Here is a 25,357-nt window from a genome sequence, read left to right on the forward strand (position 1 = left end):
GAACGGAGCCGGAGCATGGAGGCGCTATGGGCGCTGCTGGACGAGGTGTCTCTGGAAGGGTTGGATGGTATCACTATAGGAACGCTATGGCAGCGCCTCGCTGCTCGCACGCCGCCATTCCCGCTGCCTTTAGAGCCTGCTACGAGGCAGCTGTTGTGGGCAACGCTCAGCTGCCAGCCTGATCTCCGCTTCTATCTGCTACCGAGGGCGAGGCCGCCTCTCCGCCTTATCGACCGGTGAGCTGAGCCCCATCCTCGCCCCGCATCCTTCCCCTCAGCCCCCGGTGATGTGTTGGATGCTCTCATTGCAGGTATGAGGAGATCGATGTGGAGACGGGGATACTAGAAACCAAGAGGGATCCGCTGCCGTTGGAAGATATATACCCTGTCCACATGATTCTGGATGATAAAGATGGTCTGCAGGGCTCCTGTCAGTACTTTAAAGAGAGGGTGGATATCACGGATCAGATAAGGAGGAAGGACTTGCAGCCTTGCTGTACCTACACAGAAGCTGTTGAAAAGTGAGTGAAATCCAGCGTTAAGGAATGTTTAACTTAGTTTTCAAACTGTGGTTGTTTTAAGTCCAGCTTTGAAAAGTATTATGAAGAACGGTGGGCTTGGGGGGAATGTGACTGATCTCTATGTTCTTATGGATTTAAGTTCCATATGAATACGAGGAAGAACTTTGTTACTAGAACTGCCCAGAAAGGGGAATCTCCTTCTCTGGAGATACTCGATCCTACCTGGACTTCTTCCTGTGTAGTTTACAGCACGAAACCTGCTTTAGCAGGGAGTTGGGACTCAATAACAACCAGAAGTCCTTTCCAACCTCTCTGATTCTGTAATAATCTTTTGTTTCATTTCCTTCTGTTAGATGGGGAGAGAAGCTGGTCATCGTGGCTTCCCAGGACCAACGCTACAGAGCCCTGATAGGCTGGGAGGGGGATCCCGACTTAAAGCTCCCTGATTTCTCTTACTGCATCTTGGAGCGTCTGGGCCGTGCCAGGTGGCAAGGAGAGCTCCAGAGAGATCTTCACTGTGAAGCTTTCAAGTACTTTTATATTTTTCTCTATTAAATTAAATTGAATGAATTTCTACTGACTGCTTAGAACATTCTGTATTGCTGTGTACTGATTAAGCTTGTATCTGTATTGGTAGCATCCTTACTAATGGGATGGACTGTTTGCTTCTTGGGACCTCTTTTGTAATTTTGATGACAAGAATGACAGCAAGGCTCTCAAGTGTGTCCAAAGATGGGCAACAAGGCTGTGAGGTGTCTGGAGCTCAGGTCCTATGGGGAGTGAATGAGGGAATGGAATTGTTCCACCTGGAGAAGAGGAGATACAGGGAAGACCTTATTGCTCTCTCCAGTTCCCTGAAAGGAGGTTGTAGCGAGGTGGGGATAATCAGCCAAGATCATTCGTTGTTTCAGTGACAGAATAGCTAGATGATACTGTAAGTTCTGTGTAGGGAAGTTCAGACATTGAGAGGTCATTCCTTTCTGTGAGTTGGGTACCTACAAACTGGGATCAAATCATTGCTGTGACAGCAGGAATGCATTGTTTTTCATAGATTGTACTCCAAAACTTGCTTTTTGCATATAGTTCAGAGATAGGTTAGAAAAGTCGTCTTTCTCTAACATTTTGCAAAGTGCTACATTTTGCATTCTGTTTCATTTCCAATTCTACAAGTATTGTATATACGGATATGAACCTATTTCCCTATTCTTGCTCTGGCACAAATGTAGGTTGTGATGCATTAAGCTGTATGCCTAAGATTCTTTTTTAACTTCTAATTAAGAGCTATTCTAAAAAGCTTGGCTTTAGGGGGCTTGTTTATTATCCCTTAGAATTTACAACAATGTGTTCAGTTCTCTTTCCTGGGGGACTGCATATTATTCTCCTATAATTCTCATCTATAATTCTGGAACAGCAACAAAACCTGAATCCCCAAATGGTCTCCTATTGTACGGCCACTCTTATTTTTTCCTGGTCACTGAATAAACCAAAAGTTTTTAGAGAAAAAGTGGTATAAAATGCTTTGTACAGTCCATAGATAACTTGCATTCTTTTCTTTAGAGTGGATGCTGGAAAAATTCACTATCACCGAAGAGTATTGGACAGAAATGGTCTCATAACAATGCAGTCTCATGTGGTAAGACTGCCGAGTGGAGGACAGCAGCACTCAATTCTTCTGCTTCTGACTCGCTTTCATACTGACAGGTACGTGCCGCAGACATGTTTAAAGCATGTCCTGGGTAGGCTGTCACCTTTTACTATGACGAATGTTTGTACTGTGTTCACCAAACCATCGCAGTTCCCCAGTATTGACTGTTCTCATTTTCATTATTAACTCCTCTTGAAGATGCTGGACTCCCCTTTGAACTCTGAAAAATGGTCTTCCTGGTGCCTGTCACTTGCCTACACAACTCTTCTCATTATAGCTTGAATCCATCTGTTAATTTTAAGTGTTCTCACTTGAAGCAATGGAAGAACGCTTCACAGAATCACAGAATTATCAAGGTTGGAAAAGATCTGGAAGATCATCTAGTCCAACCATTACCATTACTTCCCATCTAAATCATATTTCTCAACACAACATCCAAATGCTTCTTGAACACTCCCATAGTCGGTGACTCCACCACCTCCCTGAGCAGTGCATTCCAATGCCTGACTACCCTTTCCAAGAAGTAATACTTCCTAATGTCCAGAACAGCGAACCTCCTCTAATAGCTAACATTTTAGAATGTTGTAACTTGTGCTTATAATGTGATATGTAATATGGCAATTCTCTTATCTCGTTTAGGAGGAGTAGATACGATGTTCTGATGGAGAAGCTTTCCAGTATGCTGAGTGCTCGTCCACAACAGATAGATACATTAGGAAACTTGAGGGAAGAACTGGTGAGATTTCATTATTATTGTTATATGTAGAATATGGATGACTCGTATCAAAGGCAGTAAAAGTTGTGTAGTATTTTGTGGTAGGATATCAAACACAGGATCTTAAATGTTCATTGAATTAAAAATCTCTTTGCTCTATTGCTGCTGTTTTGCTCTAGATCAAGTTGCTGTCACTGCTTGCTGTAAGGAAGAATTTCTGTTCAGTCCACAGCTTCAGAAAAGTTTTTTCACAGTAATAGACTTTTTTTTGTATAGTCAGTCGATGTACTTGTGCATTTCCTTATAGTTGATTGCTTCTACTTGAGCATAAGGCAGAAGGGACTGAGCAAGTTTTTAACGCCCTTTCTTGCTATCCTAACACAAAGTACTGTTTCAAAACAGTCAATATGATGAATGTCCTTGATACTAATCACCAAGAGGATAGAGGCTTACGATAGCAAAGGCTATAAAATTAGAGAACTCCTTGGTCTTTTTCTTTTTTTTCCATTGTGAAGATCATCAGGTATTTCTATGGAATTCCTGGAATTCAGAGTTCTGTCCTGCATTGCTTTTTGTCATTTCTTTTTGCATTAGGGTCTCTGTGAGAGAATTTTCAAACGTCTCTATCAATATATGATGAATGCTGGCCTAGCCAAGGTAATATCCATCCCACTGCAAGAAATACAACCCAATGGAGGGCCTTACAAGACAAAGAAAGGTAACCGAGCCATATTTTGCTTTCCTGTGGTGTAATTTGTAGTGACAGTCAGCCCTTAAATGAAATTGCAGAGAGGTGCAGTCAGTCTCCACTCCTTCCAGTCTCACAGGTGAACTTCTTACAGCCCTAAAGTTATCATAGCCATGAATGTTTGGAGCACGTCAGGAATGCTTTTGACAGGTTCATATATGGGGAAAAGCTGTTGCAAACATTTTCCTAGAAATAAGCAGTTGTCTTTGGTCCTTTCTTCCCCTATGTCCGCAGGTACCGACGTCATGGTTCGTTGCCTTAAATTACTGAAAGAATTTCGGAAGAAAATGCAAGGTTATCACGATGATGATAAAGAAGAGATCATAAAAGTTGTTCAGCCTGTGGATATTGTTTGTGAAAGGGATATGCTCACCCAGGCTTATGAGCTAAGTAGGTGGAGTAGAATATTTTCGTGTGCGAAACAGTTTATCTGTCGCTTTTACAAAGACTAACAGAAGTGTTTCCTTGATTGGCTTAATCCTGGAGTACAAAAGGTTCTTAATTTCATATTAAGCTAAATTACAGTATTGTGTGCTAAGGCTTTTAAAGCATCACAGATATGACATGTTGAAGATTTTTCCCATTGCCTTTGTATTCCTTATATTTATAAAAGAAAATTATGGTGTTGTTTTTTTAATTGGAAGTTTGATGCTTTCTGTGCATTGATGTGTTTATTTTTTTAATGGAAAAGAACGTTATGTTCTGTTCAGACTGGAGCTGTGGGCTTCCTGTAGGTGGTGGGCAGTCATGTCATCTCTTTGTGTCTCAGTTGTCTATGTATCAGAGGAGAATACCTCCTACATCACTCTTGCTTTTAATACAAAACTTCGATCTTGAACCTCACTCTACAGGGATGCTGCATTGCATTTCATGACAGTGTTTGACTGTATTTTGTATATGCCTTTGAAAATTACATACTTTCTAGCAGTGACTGTTAAGGATTTTGATCTGATATATGTTTCAAAATCAGGTAGCTCTTAAGTTTGCCTCAGTAATGGTTATTGTGAACAAATATGAGCATATATACAGATGTATGTGTATACAATTGGGCTGGAGTATTTCTATGATGTATTTTCTGTTTTTTCTTTTGTCTGAAACAGTTGAAAGTAGAGGAACCAAAGGGATTTCTCAGGCAGAACTTCGGTTGGCTATGAATGTGGGGAAGCTGGAATCAAGGATGCTCTGTCGTCTTCTGGAGAGGTACAAAGTTGTCAAAGTAAGGTTAAAATAAAATAATTTCAATACTTACTGAAACTGAAAGTTTAACTGTGGTCACTGTAGTAATACGTTACTAAAACCCGGCACCACGGGGCAGATATAGCCTCCAAAAAGTGTCAGGGCAGACAAATGGGCCTTTACCACTCGAGTACACTTACTGTAATCCCTGGTAACCTACTGGTATTTGGGGACCTGCATTTTCTGGAATACTTTTTAGAGGTGAACATAAATGTCTCACTCTAAATAGTAAAAAAATAAGCCAAAAATGCTATGAGACAGCCTCTGTTTTGCAAGATGGGCTGCTTTCCTTGTCTTTACCATAGGGTTTTGTCAGAGATCCTGTGTACATTTAAAATCATCAGTCAACTTAACTTACATATTTAAACAGCATTAATTCTGTAAGAAATCTGAACAAAAAATACCCTTCCCTCCCTGTATGGAGATTGTGGTAATTAAACTCCTTATTTCCAAATATTTCAAGTTTTTTCTCATTTAATCAGGAGTGTGACTTATAGATGAACAAATTCCTGCATGCAAACACCCACTGCTTTCCACAAGGGCAGGATAATTGCCATCTTCTGTCAGCAGGGAATTGTTTGCTAAGCTCTTGTCATTTACTAAGAAGTTCTGTAGAACAAAAAACAAATGAACAATGTAAATCATAGCACACTTTCTAAACAAACTGCAAAGAAATCTTCCCTCATTGATGGTTCATTTGGGTTTCCTGATGCTTTAAAACACCTGGTGTGGTAGAATAGCAGCAGTTCTACCTAAAACTGATTAATTCTGTTAACTACTACATTGTAGAATGACCTCCTGAAAAAAGATTGATTTCTGTGCTAACTACATAAGAGTTTTTCTCCTCTACAATTTTATTCATCCCACATATTTTAGATATTTCATTCTAATATACGGATAACATAAATGTTTTCTTCAAACAGTGTCTCTTTTGGTTTCTCTATGTGAATGTTAGTCAATATTCTTGTTATTTAGGAGGAAAAAAAAAGCTAAAAATGACATGTTTTGATATAAGTTAGAAAAATTATCCAACACTGGAATAGAAACTGCAAGAATGGAAAAGTAAGTAGTGAAATACAGTTCCAACTTTTTTCATAGGGTTTTATGGAAGATGAAGGTCGGCAAAGGACAACAAAGTATATTTCATACATTTTTGCAGAGGAGAGTGATTTAAACCGTCAGTTTGAGAGAGAGAAGGCTAGGAGTGAGCAGTTAGCTACATTTACTTTGGCTCAAGTGCCAGAAGATTCCCCACCACTAGAAGATGCTTTCTCTGCAGAAGAAGACACTTTGGTCTCAGAGTCTGATAACGAAGAAGTAGTGAAGTATGGCAAGAGGAGAAAAAAAGGTCAGAAGGCCAATTCAGGTTCTCCAATGAAATTAAGTTTCCAAGATCCCGTTCATCAGTCAACACCAGCTAAAGGTAGGTCTTAGTTTTGATACATGCAAAAAGCACTGCATTTTTCTTAAGGATCATTCTATTAAGAAAAGAAGGGGAAAAAAAAGTTATTACAATCAAACTGCAGCTTTCAGCAGAGTAGAACAGCATGTGAAAAACATAGCAGAATGCTTTTAAGTACAGTAACACGTGTGAATGGGGGGGAAGGCATTTTATAGAGAGCTGAACATACAGAGGAAACTGAGAGTGTAACAAGACTGTTTGCTTTTAAACCAGGCTCAAAGCCAGCAGCTCTGAAGTCCTTGGGGAAGAAGCTGCCTTCCCCTCCAGTTCTTGAAGAACCTGATGAAGTCCCAGACAACTTTCCAGGGGAGAATTCTACTTTGGAAGCTGTAAAGCAGGAATCCAGTCTTTCTACCTGTCCTCCCATCACTGATGAAGATGGAGACACGGCTGTGATTGAGGAGGTCAGACTTGAAGATCCTAAGGTAAGATTGCAGGTCTTAATGTTTTCCTTTTAGTTTAGCTGTTTGAGCAAAGTCCTGCATGTTCACAACAAGACTACCAGATATGGATTGTCTTTTTAAATTCATTTATAGGATTTGTTATTTTCTCTTTTAAATTTCATTTCAGAGCATATTTGTATCTTCCTTGCATTATAGTTAATACGATAAAATTACTCCAGCATGTAGGAAGGGAGATGCCCAAAATACCATTCTGGGTTAGTCCCCTGGGATTCTACAATTTACTCTGTTGACTTAGTATGTCCTATTGCCTGATGTCTGCTGGCCCACACAAGTAATGTGTGTTATCTGGTTTGTCTCCTCTTAAGGAGGAACACATGGGCCTCAGCATAAACATTGTGTAGCCTTGCTGGTGAGCAAGAGAAACCTTTTTGAGAGACAGGACCTGTTGGCTTGGACTCAGCACTACACCAGTGCAGTTACCAGCCCTCTAGGCCGAAACTTTCAAATGAATTTGGCTCAGAATATAGAACAGGCAGGCAAAGCAAATCTAACTGCATGGAAGTCTTGGTTTCTGCTTTAGCTCCATACCTGTGAAGGAGAGATAAAAGAAAATCCCCAACTGACTTTTTTTTAATAAGAACATCAAAACCCTGAATGGCTGAGATGCTACTATATGATAAAACAGCATCAGGCTAATAACATTTAATAGCTCATGTGAAATATTTGTGTCCATACTGTGCACTAGAAGATGTGTGACCAAAAGAAGGAAAAGCGTTCCAGGGCTGCAGCAGCAGAGAGATCTCATGAGACATACAGGCTGCTGAAGCGCCGGAATCTCATTGTGGAAGCTGTGCGAAACCTCCGGCTGATTGAAAGCTTGTTCACGTGAGTGATGGAAAGCAGCATGGCTGGGCTTGATGTGCTGTGGTAGCATAAGCAGTCCCATGTGCCTCTTCTCTTGTTGGCTTTTCTCGTCCCTCGTAGTAGTATATGCAGTAAGGATGCAGACATTGCAACAGGGAGGGGGTAGGGAGGAGATCAGAATTAAACTGAAACTTAAAAATGAGTAATCTGTTTAGAAGCTTAAAATACCATGTTTTTTACATCTTGTAGGCTTCAGAAAATGGTCATGGATCAAGAGAAGCAAGAAGGTGTCTCCACTAAATGCTGCAAGAAATCCATCATCCGATTGGTACAGAAGCTTTCACAAGAAGGACTCCTCCGAATCTATCGTACCACAGTCATTCAGGATGGCATTAGTAAAAAGGTGACTGCTCAAATCCTGGTGACAGAAGCAGCTTTTCTCACAACCTTTTTATTTACCAATGTATTTTGGGCCTTTTTACTGATAAATACAAGGAGAACTTTACTTTTTTTTTTGTAGAAGAACCCACAAGTGAGCTGCCCTTTTGGGAAGTGTCCCAAATTTAGCTACCATGAAAACCAGATTATTGGTTACTTTCAATTATTGTACTGCAGTTAATCATGATGAGTCCCCAGGTCTGGATCTCTGCATTTCCCTTCTGAGAGGTTCTGTTGCTTGTCTCTCCCTGCACTGTCAGGCTACAGCACAATTATATTCTATCTCATTTTGACAACAAAGAGCATATGAGAAACTTTAGGTCAGATTCTGAGTTAAAACATAGAAAAGCTAGTATCTCCATAAACCTCTCTTACTTGTTCTCTTCTGCCTTGAACAGGCAGAGTTTGTTGTCCATCCTTCAGTGAGTCCTAGTGATCCACTTGTACGAAGTGCCATTGAGCAGGTGCGTTTCCGGATCTCCAATTCAAGCACAGCAAGCAGGCAAGTTCCACTGATCATCTGTATGATTTCAGGGGAAACTGGCTTATTACAACTGGTTCTTTCAAAAACATGGAGAGGAAATAAATACAAATTAAGAGCTATTAGCCTTCTCTTTAACAGCAGAGAAATCAATGCACAAAGATGAAGCAAGGTGCTGAATATTTCCCAAAGACAGGGAAGAAGAGGAACTGAACATGAATCCCTTGTCTTATCTTCAAGTTCTTGGTTTTTTTGTCCTCATTTTGCTTCACAATTCAGGGAGACTTGTTCTGCATGGTATCATGTACTCGAGGTTTTGTCCTTCACAGAGGGTGGGACTTTGCTATGGGCAGCACTAAGCTTCTTAATTGTATGTCTTTAGGTTAGTAGTGGATTTGGGACCTAGGTTAAGCCTATAATTTTGGTGCAGTATTTAGAGGAAACTCAGAGCTCACTTCGACAACAGGCAGAAATATGGGAATTGTAGAGATGAATGATGAAGAAATCCCCACTCTGTTTCATTTGGGATTTAATCAGAGAGCATAAGCTTCACGACTTTAGACATATGGCATAAAAGAAGGAATATGACTCATAATGCTATAATGGGGTGGAAAACACAATAGTAATGGTGGAGTGGCAGTCATAGGCTGCTGCAAGCAAGAATAAGCCTAAGTGCAGCAAGCATAGATAAAGAAACAAAGGAAGAAAATTCACTTAACTTTGGAAGGCCTCAGGTAGGCAGGGATCTCCAGTGAGAAACCGTCACCTCCACTGCCAACCCTTAAATGAGGGCTGGGAAGGGGTGGATCCTGGCTCCAGCCCTTCTGGTTATTCGACTGCATTGCTTGCACCTGAGCTCCCCTGGGTTGGCCCTGCCTTCCCTCCAGGTGTTCCACCACTGCTTCAGGCCATGACTTAGCACTTCCACTACAAGTGAGTAGCCTCATAAGGAGACTGTTTTTCTAAGATGATATTCCAGTCCATTATTTAGGAGCTGTTGATGCATTCTCACATGAAAATCACCTTTACTTTATGACTGAAAAGATTAAAATAAAAGAAGAAATTTCATATCAAGAGAGAATAGTATTGTGCATGTTAAATTACACCACCCAGCTTATCTTTTCAAATAAGCCCATAAAAGGGCCTCTTTTTCTATCAAAGTACTTTTATTCAGAGTAAGTGTTCAAGACAGTCTTTTGCAAAGAAACATTCATTTCTTTTGATTACCAGCTGCAGTGATGCTATCTCTTTTCAACCGAAGCAGACAATCATATCTTAGTTTTAACAAAGTGCTGTATGGTTTCAATACAGGGTTAAAGTTCCCCAAACACCATCATCCCAGGACCATGGAAATGAAGAAAACGTCAGGCAAGAGGCATTTCCTGAGTCAGGAGATACACAAGAAAACTCACGTAAAGATGAAAATAGTCGGGCAGATAAAACTGATGAAAAAATGGGCATAACACAACTAAAGAATTATCGCCCTGTTACAGGTACATCAGACTTTTTGTTTGCTGTCATCTTCCACTTTTCTATTTATTATTAATGAACTGATTCAGATGTTGGGCACTCCTAAGATAGAAGTAGTTGGGTTTTTTTTCTTCTCTCATAGAGATGCCTTTGATGTTCCATCTTACCTTCCAGTTTTCTTCACATCAGGGGTAGCTATTTCTGCTGTTTTAATTCACTTTTTAATTCTCTTTGGTCCTTGATCTTTCCTCCCAGTTCCAGGACTCGGGCGTTCTCTTGGCTTTCTTCCCAAAATGCCCCGTTTAAAAATAGTCCACATGTTTCTCTGGTACTTAATTTATGGGCACCCTTTAAGTGGAACAGATGGAAAAAGAAGTGATGGTAAGAAACAAGGCAGCAAACAAAAGCAGAGTGTGAATGAAGCCCAGGCAGATGGAGCCACACAAATCACGAGATCTGTGACAAATCCTGAAGTTGCTGCACAGGATTCAGAAGTAGAATTGTCTAATCAAACAGGTAAGAAGTGACCTACCCTGACGTTACTACAGGCTTTGTCAAGGTTCTGTGTAGCATTTCCGTAACCATTTGGCAATATGATTTCAATGACAACACATTCTGTTTCTTATACAAAAAGAAACTGTCATACAGGATGCGTGTCTTCCAAAGGGAAAACAGGTATTAGAGATGGTTGATAAGCTGTTTTTCATGCTGCTGGTTACAGAAAAAGAATTGGATTGGATATTTAGATCTTTAATGTACTCGAAGGATAGTTAAGTGTTGGAACAGATTATACTGGGAATTTATTGTAGTAGTAGCTTTCAGGCATCTTCTAAAGTGTCTACAAGCAAAGAAACAAGAGTAGACTTACTGCTAATAGGCTTAAATATGCTTTTCAAGAGTCCTTCCCAACAGTGAAAAATATAAAAGTCCACTTCAAAAAAGGATGAAAAAATGCAGGAAATTGGCTACCTGAATATTGCATAACAATGAACTGCCTGAAGTTTTCTACCAGTAAAATTACGAGTGCAAGAATTGTGTTCACACTGAATGAATCTAAGCCAATTGTCTTGTCCCTAGTGTATGTGGATGACACATCGTGGATGCGCTACGTCCCTCCTCTGCCACTTCACAGAGAGTTTGGATTTGGATGGGCTCTTGTTAGTGACATTCTTATCTGCTTGCCTCTCTCACTCTTTGTTCAGATAGTGCAAGTGAGCTACAAGGTATGTTGCTTTGTTTTCATGTTGTTTCATAGTTGGTTTAATTTAAAGTCTGATAATTCAGCTGTACCTACGCGCAGTTACAGGTGTCATCTTAGGCTGTGTTAACAAAACTAGCCATTACAAAGTAGAAATTTTAGTTCTTTATAGTCTCATTTCCAAAAAAGCTGTTTGAAGAGCCGTGTGAGAAATACGGTTCTGAGTTACATATAGCTGTGTAACACTGCATGTTCTGGATCTTGTATTTTGCAAAGAGCTTTCTGTAGTCCAACCGAATCTTCCATCTGATAGATTCAAATGGATAATGTTTAACCATTTCACAAAAGCAGTAACCTTTGCATAAAAAATATTTGAATAAACAGCTCTGATATCAAAGCTTGATACTTTAAAGGGCAGTTATCTTTCATACTTTGATTAACTAACGAATAATTTTAGGTGGATGGTCTGGAAGAGTTTTTAAACGATCCAGTAAAAAAGCACACACTGATCAGATTCCTGCCAATGTCAGTCCGACAGCAGCTTCTCTACAGAAGGTAAGCAGAAGAGTCAAAGAAAATGGCTCTAGGGAGGAAACAAGTGATTGGCTGTTTTCTCAGTTATTTCCTGTTTGTGTCAAAGAGAACTTTGTTACTCAAGACAAGGATCATCAATCTTCTAGGGGTAGTGTGCCAAACTATTTTTCTCTCCCAAATAGAAGGTAATAAGAAACTAATAAATGGCATTCATGCATGCTGTCAGGCAGTGTTTGAGAACTGGGAGGCACTGTCCTTCATAACTCATCAGCAGGGTGTTATTTCTGTTCAAAACACACTCCTCACTGCTGTGGAATTCAAAATTTAATAGAGTCTAAATGATGCTGTCCTTCATAAATCTTTTAAAAGGTGCCACATTACTTAGCTCATGCCTCTCGTACACAGCATTCAGTTTCTGCTTATGGGCTCTCACTGACGTGTCTGCCATTGTTTGCCATTCCTCATCTAGAAGGTTCAGAAATAGAGGTTGGGTTGCAGGTTAACAGGGGAAGCATCGCTGAAGGAAACTGATTTGAGTACGTGGAATTAATAGCGCTATTAGTTTCAAAGCATATTTGTTAACACAGAATCAGAATCACACAGAATCATTAAAGTTGGAAACATCAGTTTCCTGAGGAAATCGTGGCCAAAGGCATGGATTTGGATGGTTGGAGACTTGTACATTTCCCAAGTCCGCAGGCACATCATCTGGTTGTTTCTGTCTTCATGTCTGCTAATTGTAATGCTTCTTACATTGCTGCAGGAGGTACATCTTCACAGTGGTAGAAAACCTTCAAAGGTTGTGTTATATGGGATTGATACAGTTTGGCCCAACAGAGAAGTTTCAAGAGAAAGATCAGGTAATCTGAAAAGACTGAGATAACTCTAGTCATTCCTAATTCCTAAACTACAGTAAATGCTGTGTTCTGTACTTTATGCTATTTCATTGATCTCTTTCTATCAGCCTGAAACATGCTGTATTTAACAGGTGTTTGTGTATATGAAGAGAAACGCTGTGATTGTAGATACCACCACCTGTGACCCCCACTATAACTTGGCTCAAAGCAGCCGCCCATTTGAGAGACGTTTGCATGTCCTGAACACTATGCAGGATGTGGAGAACTTCTGGTTTGATCTGCAGTGTGTCTGCCTTAACACACCATTGGGTATGGTATTACTCTACCTTCTTACTGCCTTTGCTGTTTATTCTACTTATACCACAGTTCCTGTTTTTCCTTAATACAGGATCTGTTTTGTAATTGCCAGTGCTTTGTTCTCTTGGCTGCTCCCTTGCTGCACTAAAGAAAGCTGCAACTTGGAGTTCTATCCTTTTAACTCCATTGAAGTTGACAACTACAAACTCTACACTTAGAATTTTCAGAGCTGCAGTAGAAGAAAAACTATTGCAGTTATATTAGAAGAAACAAATTTGGTAACAGCCCCATTAGATTTCAGTCCAGCTATAAAAAAAAAACAACCCTTATTGAAAATAGTAGTCAGAATCCTCCACTGGTTCAAACAGAGCTTTCTCTTGCTTATAAACATGTTGCTAAACCTTCTAGCAAACAGCCTGAGTTGGCTGGGAAGCAAAGGGAGTTTTACACCTTTCTTTTTCAGAGTTGATTTTCACGCTTGGTCCTTCTTCAGTAGGATATACAGCTACAGCAGGTGTACCTTAAACGTAATGGTGGGAAGAGGTTCTGCTCCTGATGACACCATGAATTAGTTTAGTGCGTTGTACTCAGAGTTAGTTGGGGCACTATGGGCTCTGCAAGAAGTTGGCAGGTGTTATTGAGAAGCAGTACAAACATGTGTTGTTGGGTCCATTGGTAAGAGCAGAACTTTGCCATAGCAGAGCAGATGAAAGTTGGATTGAAGCCTAACTGATCATCCTAATAGGCAAAACCATTTGTTGTTTGTAGGAGTCGTCCGCTGCACTCGTTCAAAGAAAAGTAATCCTCAGGAGGAGGAGGCTGCCCTAGCAATGGAGCAACAGTCAGCAGTGGATAAGCACAATCTGGAAAGGAAGTGTGCCATGTTGGAATATACCACGTATGTCTGCTTTGTGCTTGTGTCACTGATAACAAGGAACTTGTCCATCAAACGGGTATTTACGTTACCAGCCCACTTTTTAGCATATTACATGGTAACAGATCTCTTGCAATGGGATATCTTGGTTTTTGTCTGGAAGTGACTTCAACACCAGAGTTTGGGTTTAATTAATGGTGTAATGCTTTTACTTCTGGAAGAGAGTTAAAGGAGGGAGCATCTTTTTCTCCCCTTCTTTCCCAGCCTGAGGGAAGGTAAGAGGAGAGCTCTGTACATGACTTGGGGAACCCTTTCTCAGCTGCTTTTACCAAATAATCACTGTTTTGCTACTCTTTCTCTTAGAGGCAGCCGAGAAGTGGTTGATGATGGAACTATCCCTGGGGATGGGCTGGGAGCTGCAGGTCTGGATTCCAGCTTTTATGGGCATTTAAAACGCAATTGGATCTGGACAAGCTACATCATCAATAAATCTAAGAAGGTACTATCTCACACTTTAGGGATTGTTGTGGATTTTTGTTCACGTAAGGATTGAGACCTCCTGTGTGTTACTACTCCCTCTTAAAGACTTTAAGCTCCCTAATAATTATATTAAGTGATGTACTGAAATTCAAACCTTCATAATCAAGTGGTCACTTTAGAATTTCAGAGCCATTCAAACACATGGCAGTACAAAGACAAATGAATCCTTCACTGTAGCTGTAGGTCTTTTTGTGGTTTACACTGAAAACTTTTAATTTATACTCCTCAAAGGAACTATTTGTAGTGATAACGCTCTGCATTCCTTTTGCATATCACATTTAAAAGATGTATTGTTCTAGGAAAATAATGTTTCTGAGAACAGACTGACAGTGAGACTCCAAACCTTCCTGACCAAACACCCTCTTCCACTCAGTACTGGAGGTAAGGTGGTGATGCTGGTGGGGCTGTAATGTGCTGTAGCTGGTGTTGACTTTATCACACCCCATATGAATTACATGGGTTATTTTCATTTCCTTGCAGTAACGCAGGATGCTCCTGGGACATTATAATTGATTAGTAAATAATTCCCTTTTCTGTTAATGAATATCAGGAACAGTATTTTATTTTGTCTTGTAATTTCTGATGTGCAGTTCGCAGATCATCCAGAGGGACTCAGAAGGAAAATGTACTGTTAAAATTGCATAGCTTTATATCTATGTTAAGTAGGAAGAAATGCTTCGGGTTGAATATAAAAGCTCAGTTCAGTTCCCTTGTGGTTTTGCACTGTACTGGAGACTTAATAATCACTTGATAATTCCGTATTTAAGTGATTTTATTCTATGTAAGCTGCTAAGAACTGCCATGAAATACCATGGTGACTGAAAAGGACAAGTTGGAAAGAGCTTTGGCCTTTAATTACAGAGAAGCTGGCACTTGCTTTTTATACCTTAGTATCGGAGAATGTAATTACTATGAAGATCAATTACCTTCACGTATCTTCTCAGGTAATAAAATAAACATTTTGGGAGAACCAAAGGTAGGACCTGAATCTGTTGTTCAGAAAAAGGAATGTATTGAAATAAGTCAAGAAGCTACACAGGATCGAAACAAACGAGTGAGAGGTGGAAAGAACCAAAAGAGGAAGAGACTTAAGAAAGACACAGGAAAGACAACAAAGAAGAAGAAGAAAGGTAAGTAACCAGCACATACTGTGAGGAGGAAGCATTCTTTTCAATGCCTCTGCCTAATGTAGTTTCCTTTAGTAAAGCTGATGTGACATTGTGCAAAACGGAGATTTACTGGCCAGCCCTCTGGTCTGTCACTTCTGGAGAAGAGGTTCAGTTGTGCAGCAGCTTGCTGTAGCTGTTAACCCATGTGTGAATCCCGATTGTACTACTGTAAATGCTAAAGAAATTGTAATTGTGCCTCAAGCAGATGAACAATTCAGCAATATCTTCAGGCAGCTGGCTTAGAGTATCATACCATTAAGAACCTTTAAGTAATCAGTTTGCTACCTAAAGGCTTGTTTTCTCATTTCTGGACAAGGTATTTATGCATTTACTTCCTTGACTGCTGCTGTGTAGTTCTTCCTGACTTGTTTTGAGTTTTCATTCTTACAGGCTCAACTTTGGAATTGTTCCTAGCCCTATAATCCTCATTGTCCTCATAGGAATTCACATCCAGACAGATAAACATTATTTAATCCACTGCATGTCTGTGCATATCTAGACTGTTCCTTGTTTCTGAGCTTGTATCTCACAATAAGCTCCCCTGATACAATCAGGTTTTTGCTTTTGAATGACAGAAGCGAGACTGACAGAGCAGTACAAGAAGAAAGAAACAAAGCAAAGATTGTAGTTAACAAAATTTCTTCCTATCAGACATTCTATCTTACTTTAATCTTAATGAGAAAAGACAGCACCAGTAGAGAAAGCTCTGTTATTGTCTGAATTGGCTGGGAAGCTATTGCTGAGAACTGAAAGCCTGGCTGTTGCTTTTCCACTCTCATCCTAGTCATGGTGAGAACCTTTTCCTTCTGCAACTTGAAAATCCTTGTTAGGTCATGCTTATAGTGCCAAGATCCATTGTTTTGACCTTCTTCAATATAAAATACAGTTGTAATGTTTCAGGTTACTACTCAGGCGTCTTTTGAAGGCCAGTTATTCTGTTTCCTATTCTCAAGCAGCACCCAGTCCTAAAAAAAATTCAGTGTAAATTAAAACAAAACTAGATCTGGAGAAAGAAAATTGTTGTTCTTCTGCTCAAAGCACCCGCTTGTTGTACAAGTTGTACGTTATAACCATTTACCATGCATGCACCAGTTAAGTCCTGTGGAATTCTTTAACCCATTTTTCCCATGATTTAAGCTGATTTTTCAAAGCAGTGAGGGCATATTTAGCCCAGTTATCCTCTAGTTTTGGTTTTTGTCCTTGGAGCTGCACATAAGCCTTTATATTGAAGGCATTCAAGGCCAGGCTGGATGTGGCTCAGGGCAACCTGGTCTGGTGATTGGCAGCCCTGCCCACAGCAAGGGGGGGTGAAACAAGATGGTCTTTAAGGTCCTTTTCAACTCAGGCCATTCTATGATTGCCTGTGATAGGAGTTTGAATTCACTGAAATACGCAGTGCTGAGTTAATTGTCTTTTTCTTGATTTAGTAGAAGAAAAATCTGTAGAAAAAAGCAAAAAGCTGCGCTACCATGATGAAGCTGACCAGAGTGCCCTGCAGAGAATGACGCGTCTGCGTGTCACCTGGACAGTGCAAGAAGATGTCTTGCTCATGCTGTGCCGAATTGCAAGTCATGTGCTAAATGCAAAGGTATTCCCCAGCATCTCTATTTAATGTCTGCGTACTGAACACATTTCTTTGGTGCTTGGAAATCTTCTGGTTCTAACCATCGCTTGCGTCCATAAAAGCTGAAGTTTAACTCTGAATGTTTTTTGCTATTTGTAGGTAAAAGGGCCCTTTGTTCCATGGCAAGTAGTTCGGGATATCATGCATGCCAGTTTTGAGGAGTCTCTGGATAAAACTTCCCGTTCTGTTGGACGAAGAGCTCGTTACATCGTCAGAAATCCCCAGACCTACCTTAACTACAAGTAAGGTTTCTCTCTACATCCCCAGTATGAGCTAAATTCTCCTGAAATTAAGGGCAATGCTCCTCCCATATATATGCCTTGTTTCATGGGACTATAAACTCCTAATTTTCTGCACGCAACGTGCTAACAAATCTGTCCTTTCATTGGGAAAGGTTTATCAAAGGCGTAAAGAATAGTGCAAGAAATATCACGTGGCTCTATGAATCCATCGCGCACTTGCATGTTCAGAGTTCTGCACACCTCTGCTCTTAGCTGATGCTCTGTTTGCTCTTTCCTCTCCCATAACTTCCAAAAATGATGCAGAAAAATCGGAGATAAATGAAAGGTACAGTCAGGTGGAAATGGATTCTGTAAAAAGATTGGCCGAGGAAACCTATTTGTGTGGCTTACATTTACATGTCAGTAGTGAAGTAGTAAAATGAGCAGTTGGTTTGATTGCACTGACAGTGATGGGATGTTGACAAGTTAGGCGGACTATTTCCATTTGTTCTGTTTATCAACTGAAGTTATTTTCTCTGAGCAGTATCAAATTGAGAAAGCTTCGACCAGTGACACCTTCAATTTTATCTACTGCAGAGTTTGCCTTGCTGAGGTTTACCAAGATAAAGCCCTCATTGACGAGTTCATGAATAGAGAAAATAACTATGAAGAACCACAGGTAGGAGGGAAACAATCCAAAAGGTCACAGAGAAATAGCTCATGTTACTGAGTACTTGCACTGTTTCAATTACTGTGATTTGTTTTCTTATCTCTCCCTTGTACTCTTTACTACGCTTAAAAATAGCATCATTGTAAAAGTGCAGCATCATTCCTGTTTTTGCAGTGAGATGGACATAGACAGCCTTCCAAAGGCACATCAACAGGAGGCATGTTTTATGAGGTTCAATTTGATTAGTCAAAAGTTTTGAGCTTCTAATGGCTGAAATCAACCTCAACTTCAAGTTGAAAAGCTGTTACACACTTTTGTCTCCTGAACTGTTTTTTTCTGACTTGTTAATTCAACTCTTTGCTATTTCTACATTTACATTTACGAGCACTTTAGAAGTAGAGCATCTTACCCCGCTCTGAGGAATGGAGGTTGATAACGTTTTTCTCTTGCTTTTGAAGGTTTGTGCAGCAGAGTTCAAGCAGTTTGTGGAAAGGCTGAAAGTGAAATTCAGTTCAACTCTGGGGAACCCCAAATTGGAGATTCCTGATACTTTGCAGGAACTCTTTGCCAGGTATTTTATTGATGGTGGCTTTGGCTCTACATGGGCAAACAGTGTGAGCAGTTCAGTGCAGACCTGTGCATGATTTACACCCTCTCCTACCCTTGTGTGTTACAGAAGTGCTGTAGGTTGTAACTGCAAGTCCTGAATCTCAATGTGTATAATGCTGTGCTGTCTCTTGTGTATGTATTTTTTTTCTCTGACACACTGAGAGCTGTTGGAGCAGTATTGTTTCAGTACTTCCCTTATTGGCAGTTGCAGTGGTCAACTTCTGCATTTCACAGTCAGTGTAAAATGAAGATCATCTTATGACAGAGATCAGCACAAGGCATGTTGGTTTACTTCTGTTACAGGGCTGTCTTTTCCCTTGACTAGGTTTCGAGTTCTGGCAATTGGAGAAGACACAAACCAAACCACAAAGGAAGACAGTCTTAATAGGTGAGGAACAGCAATACCATTGTTTTCCATTATGACTCCAAAGTTGTCAGCCCTCACATCTATGAAAGACTGTAATGCCATAATATGATGGAAAGTACAGCAATAATAGCAGGGTGGCACAATCCTAGCCTACAGCAAATAAGAATAAGACCCAATACAGCAGCCATCGAGGCTTCTTGTGCTAATGTAACAGTCTCATACCTCATGCACAGAAATCATCATGATTAAAACCATTGTTCTTTTTCTTGCTTTTTTCTTTCAGTGTCTATGATATTCACTACTTGGTGCTACAGAATCTTATGCAGAGCACTTTGGCACTCTCAAATAACCAGATGAAATATTGCCAGTCAATTCAGGTACAAAATCTCAACCACTCCTGGTCATAAAATAAATAAATGAGTTAAATGAATTTATTATGTATCGTTTACTTTCTGGCTTGTAGCTCCATGTTTAGTTAATATAAACCTCAAGTAAGTAAGACCTAACAGTGGATTCAGAGCTAGTGCTGCCTTTCACGTTGGTGTTTTTGCAGACGTTTCGGTTGTACCGCGAGTACCGGGATGACATTCTGGTGAAGGCTTTCCTGGAGTGCCAGAAGAGAAGCCTGGTCAACCGTCGTCGGTTAAACCATACACTGGGCCCAAAGAAAAGCCGGGCTCTGCCTTTTGTAGCCATGTCCTACCAGCTGTCCCAGAGTTACTACAGGTGGGTGTCAGATCGCTCTGTGTGCGTGAGCAAATAGAACATGCATGGGAGGGAGAGTATACATGAAGTGTGTGTAGCAAAGAACCTGACTGTCACAACTGAAGCTGAAGAGCTGCCAGATTTGTGCTCTGATTTTTGTTTGTTTCCCCACAGAGTTTTTACCTGGCGGTTTCCCAGTACAGTTTGCACAGAGTCCTTTCAGTTCCTCCAGAAGCTCAAGGATATGGGAAAATCCGACCAGCCAGACAGCTTCTTGTTCAAAGATCAAGAAAGCAAAGCATCAGAAGACATGATTACATTTCCTATTGATGGACCTGGTGGTCACTGCGTGGCAATGCTTTCCCTGTTCTCCTTGGGACTTGTATCTGTGAACGTGAAAATCCCAGAGCAGATAGTTGTGGTGGACAGCACTATGGTGGAAAATGAAGTGATAAAAAGGTAAACAGTGCTACTTTTATTAACAGATGAAGTGTTTATTCTGCAATGCTTTCTCCTTTTCTCCATTAAAAATAAATCCTGCTGTATGTGACAGACACATCTCACGTCTGTCCTGCATGGGACCTTTGCTGACTCAGCCTTTGTGCTCTGACAGGCGTTCCCTCATGATGAAGCCTCTGAACTGGAGAGTTTCAGCACTGTCAGCTATTTTGGGCTCCTCTGAAGATGTTTAAAAGAAGAGAATATTTTCTTCTCTGCAGACCTTTGCTGCATTTTGCTTTCTGTCAGTGCTTGCTCTCAGTGCTGTAACTCAGCCTGCAGTGCATTCTGCAGCTGCTGGTGACTTAAGTGCTGGGATGCAGAACAGCACACGCTTTGGCTTTGCTCAGTGTAATGAGTCACTGTCTTATTTTGAGGGGGAGGAAAAAGCACCAAACAAAATGTCTCTGTTTGCCATAGTTTGGGAAAAGACGGACTTGAGGAGGAGGAAGAGGAGGAGGAGGACTTAGATGACAGCTCTGGAGGCAAACGGAAGATAGAAGTGAAAGCTCATCAAGCATCTCATACCAATTACTTACTGATGAGAGGCTACTACGCTCCTGGAATTGTCAGCACACGTAACCTGAGTCCCAGTGACAACATCGTGGTCAATTCCTGCCAGGTGCAGGTGAAGCTGCGCTGTACACCACTCCCAGGAAGACTCGGCTCTCCAGGTTGGTTTCTGTTTGGCCTGATGTGCACAGATGTGTTGGAGCAGGACAGGGGGTTCCTCAGCTCATGAGTTTTCTGATTTGAACAAAGCCTCTTTTCTCCTTTGCTTTTCCTTCTCCAGGAAGTTTTCCAGTCCCTATACATAACTTAAAATAATATCCCATGTTACATCCAGGCTTTCACGTGTGTAAAGAGGAGGGGAAAAAAGCCTTCCATAGTTAGATATCCATAGTGACATAGTGGGATGGTTCTGTCCCTGTCTGTTCCTATTATTATTATTGTGATAGAGATAAAATAGAAATTATTTCTCCTATCTCTGTTACCATGCATGGCTCCCAGGTCTGCTAACGGCTCCTTACAGTCGTTCTCATTTTTCCTTGGCTGTCAAAGAAGTGCAGCTGTCTCATAAGTGCCTGTCAGTGCATGATGTAAGGGCAGCCTGCAGATAAAAGGGCAGAGAGCAGATAACACTGCCAAAACTGACCTCTAATTATCCAGGGTGGAATGAAAGGTCTTAAGCTGCTTCAGCTTCTGAATACTCTGTATAATATTCAGTATTGGGGAAGGAGTTTTGACACAGTGGTGGGCCTGTCCCCAGACACACACAATGTACATACTGAGGCATTGTGAATTTGTCTGTCTCACATTTGGCCAACAGCTTTGCCATGGATCAGCTGTTTCAGATTTTTCAATAGGATCTTCCATAGCCTTGCCTTTCCTTAGGCTGTTCAGTCCAAGATGATTCCCTCATTAACTTAAAGCTCAGCTGGCCCAGAGACAGGGAATGCCAGCAAGTTGCGCCGCCTTCCAGTGATACTTCACTTTGATAAGAGATAAACCTCCTTAAAGCAGCCTGCTCTGCTTCTACAGGTTTTGTCAGCCACAAATATGTGAGAAGGAAGGAAGCTGCAGTAATGAACGTGGAAAGCTGAGCTCTGTTTTTAATCAGCGTGATCCAGAACACCTCTAATCTATCTGTCTGAATATCTATCTTTGTGTTGCATGGTAACAGTGCATCACTGCTTAACTATTTGTTTATCATTTGATTTTTCAGCTTCTTCTCAGCTTGAGAACATGGCTGTGGGAGTCTCGTCCCTTCCCGAAACTTTTACCAGGCTGATAAAAATCCAAGAAGAGAATTATAACGTGGATTCATTTCTTCGTGAGTGCACAGAACGCTACGGCTACAACCCCAGAGATGTAGCTGCTGTTCTAGAGATCCGTAATGCAATAGAGGCTGCTTCCCACTTTGGGGTTTGCAAAGCTGAGCTGGGCAAACAGTTCTGCAGCTACGAAGAGGACGAACCTGCACGTACTAGGAACCTGCAGCAATACATTCAGGTGGTTTAACAGCACCTTTCCATATGTCCATATGTTAATATAATAACATATTTCCGTATGTTAATGTCTGCATGTCTGACATTCCCCTCCAACAGAACAGTCTCTTAAGCTGCGTGTTGTATTTGCTAATACAAATTGAACAAAGCTATTCCTGTTAGGCAGGAGTTAACATAGCAATAGTCTGATAGCAGTCTTGCCTCATAGTTAGGAAGGCCAAAAATTAAAGCAACACTTAATCCAAGATAAGAATTAACTTTTTCCAAAGCCCACAGATACCAGCAAGTCACCTTTGGAGGGGAAGCACTCTTTCCCAGTTACATTTTAAATTAATTTAAGCTGAACAAAAATGTTTAGGGCTGTAATTTCAGTGAAGTTTAAGGGATACAATGGAGCGTAAAACTGAATATCCCGCTAATTAGTCTTTCTTTGCTGCTAGTTAAGAGATGGCAGTTTCACAGTGCTTGGCTGTATTGACATTTATCCAGTGTTAATTATCCTGAGATAATTCTTGTTTTGTTTTCCACAGGACCTGATTGAAATGCAGCAGGTTTTAGAAGTAGGAGGCAATAGTGTAAGACTGGTTGCAATTGTGTTTGCCAAGCCATGGCTGTTGCATACAGTGTGTCCGATGGATAAACCAGAAGATTCTGGTCAGCAGTGTGCAGACACAGCCCTCTCAGAGGTACAACAGGACTGTCTGCTGTCTGCAGCAAAGCAGGGAGAGGAATGTTCAGGAGAGGAGGAGCAGCTGGGAGAAGATACAGACCATCCCAGTGATGGAGAACCCCCAAGGAAGAGATGCAGGACTGAAAATGATGGCATTCAAGAGGGTGACCAGCTCTGCCAGCGTTTGCAGAGCGGTTTGCTAAGTGTAAATGAGGGTAACTTGGATGCAGGTATAACTGATCCTGTTACAGTGAAGGAGTCGTTCATCCCAGATGGGGAAACCGGGTCCCTGGAAGGGCAGACAGAAAATACAGCTGGAGGCCCTTCAGCCACTGTTAATGTGGATGTGCCCAAGGATCAAGATAAGCCACATTCTGAGGACAAACAGCTTGAAGTAGGGAATGACGATCTCAGCCCTGAGCACAACAAGCACATCCTTAGCCTTGAACACTCTGCCACAGAACAGCATGATGATGTTTCTGATTTACAGGAGAACCCAGAGGTCTCTAAAGGTATGTCAGAATGTTCTGCATCCAGGGAATAGTACCTGGCTCATCCTCACCACCCAACCATGTAGTGTTTTATAAGCACTTACTAGATGAAGCTGTGCCACTGAGAGAGGTTTTCATTACAGACACAACAGCATTACACTAATTGGTCTGGAAGGTATTGGAAGTGTCAGATACATCAAAGATTCCTTCCTGTGCCTGTTCCTGGAATGTCTGTGACTAGTCCAGGAATGTGTTTTCCTTAAAAACCCATTTCTGTGTCCTTTAATCTTCTCCAAAGACATACTTAGAGATGAATTTTCCCATCTCTGGCTTCAGTCCAAAGGCTTGACATCTTTAAATCAAGAAAACACAGCACTACGTATGCTTTAACTAGAATGCCCATGACTAAAAGCCATGAAGTCATTAAACCACTCACCAGAATGCAGCTCATGCCAGTGAGAAGATTAATAGCCTAATTTGCGACCCAATCTCACTTCATTTTCCCATCCTTTGTACTGCCAGTTTTCTTTTTTAACAGCTAATAATCCTTGCCAGTATTTACACCGAGTCGCTTGTTGGAGATTTTCTTCTAGTTTCATTTCTGTCAGCTCCGATTTCAGACTGAATCACACAGTGTGACGTTTGGCCACAGTCTGCCCTTACCCTACGTTTACAGCCAGACTGCCATGCCAATGAGGTGTAACCAATGGGTGTAGAGCCTTCCTGCAGGACATCACCTCAGGGCTGCCTAAATGGCATAGACTTCATGAGTTTCATGTTAAGTATTACTGTGTGGACTGAACGTCTACCTGTGTGTAACACAGAGGGGATAAAAACGTAGCCCTTAGTAAGCACAGGGTTCTTACCTGCAATCTCATGTTTGCATTCTCAAGCCCTGAGCTACTCAGCCATCCCAGCACAGCAGCCTGGTTCTGTTATTTCCTAGCACAAGCTGTTGCCTTTTGCAGTTTAACCACCTGTTAATTAACATCCACCAAAGAGTTTGGGCTAATTAACTTCAAAACTGCATGTTTTTGTTTTTTCTTTGCAGGCAGTTCTGTGCCCGGTCTGTCCCATACAGCTGCAGATGGGTGAGTAACAGAGATGGCTGCAGTGACTGAATGCTCTGCACAGACACAGTCATTTCAGTGTCCTGTCTGAGAGCTGTTGCTGCATGTTGCACATTGAAGTTAAGCCTTGGGCAACTAATGGAGGGTATTAGGGCTACTGTGCATGAGGAGGTAAAGCAAAGCTCAGGGCAGCAGTGGTGTCCTGAGCCCTGGAGATATTTAAGAGGCACGTGGTCATGGCACTGAGGGATATGGGGTCCATCAGGTGCAGGGCTGCATCCAGGAGCTGGCAGAGCTGATTGAAACTGTATTTTGCAGGGTCTGTGAGAACGTCTGCTTCATTGGGAGACCGTGGAGGATTGTGGATGGGAACCTGAACAAACCTGTGTGTAAAGGGATGATGGAAGCTGTGCTGTATCACATCATGACAAAGCCAGGCATAACAGAAGGGATGTTGCTGCAGCATTACACCGGGATACTGCAGCCTGTTGCTGTGCTGGAGATCCTGCAGGTGTGTGAATAAGGAGCTCTGTGACCTCAGGCTGTTTCAGCTCCTGAACTTTGTTTTGTTTAAGCTGAAACGTGGTTTCTCTCTGCAGGGTCTGGAAGCTCTTGGTTGCATCAGAAAGTTCCATATGAAGAAAGCATCCCCAGTGTCCCTCTTCTCTCAGCCCCTTGTAGCAGAGCAGCTGCACAGCCCCAAACTGAGCGAGGCCTGTGCAGCGTATTATGAGCCCACCGTGGACTGCACCCTGCGCATGGGGGGGGTGTTCCCTACTGAAATGAACTGGAACAAATGGGTTCAGGTTCTCCACGTGTAGAAGGTGTGAAGCCGGACCTTACCCATTGGGTTTACCCTTTAGGTGGTGAGGTGGATTAAATGCTGTCACTTTGTTGCCCTCTGGTGTTGCGTTCTGGTTCTAAAGGAAGGGTTTTTTATCCTTTTTTTGATACTTTTGTATATATTTTGT

At 41.4% G+C, this 25,357-nt stretch overlaps 1 protein-coding gene across 7 annotated transcripts; it reads left to right on the forward strand.

The window, feature by feature from the left end:
* Positions 1-25,285, forward strand: GTF3C1 (general transcription factor IIIC subunit 1). Of its 7 annotated transcripts, none has more exons than XM_015877290.3 (37): positions 1-236; positions 311-520; positions 874-1,050; positions 2,078-2,221; positions 2,805-2,901; positions 3,475-3,598; positions 3,863-4,018; positions 4,729-4,844; positions 5,963-6,287; positions 6,540-6,751; positions 7,476-7,615; positions 7,844-7,997; positions 8,431-8,534; positions 9,825-10,006; positions 10,239-10,499; positions 11,061-11,206; positions 11,639-11,736; positions 12,479-12,575; positions 12,704-12,881; positions 13,638-13,767; positions 14,107-14,242; positions 14,583-14,664; positions 15,228-15,413; positions 16,880-17,040; positions 17,176-17,318; positions 17,895-17,976; positions 18,426-18,538; positions 18,902-18,964; positions 19,227-19,320; positions 19,497-19,669; positions 19,823-20,107; positions 20,567-20,820; positions 21,873-22,159; positions 22,686-23,337; positions 24,368-24,407; positions 24,705-24,897; positions 24,986-25,285. In XM_015877290.3, exons 1-37 carry the CDS (start codon positions 16-18, stop codon positions 25,205-25,207), a joined length of 6,438 nt encoding a protein of 2,145 aa, XP_015732776.2. In that variant the 5' UTR covers positions 1-15; the 3' UTR covers positions 25,208-25,285. The 7 variants fall into 7 exon arrangements, 6 of the variants coding, with proteins under 6 accessions (XP_015732776.2, XP_015732779.2, XP_015732778.2 ...); XM_015877293.3 differs by having other exon boundaries at positions 16,883-17,040; XM_015877292.3 differs by having other exon boundaries at positions 7,479-7,615.
* The last annotated feature ends 72 nt before the right edge of the window (positions 25,286-25,357 follow it).

This window comes from Coturnix japonica, chromosome 13, assembly GCF_054131305.1.
Source record: "Coturnix japonica strain WE chromosome 13, WE-NBRP24, whole genome shotgun sequence".
Lineage (NCBI taxonomy): Eukaryota > Metazoa > Chordata > Aves > Galliformes > Phasianidae > Coturnix > Coturnix japonica.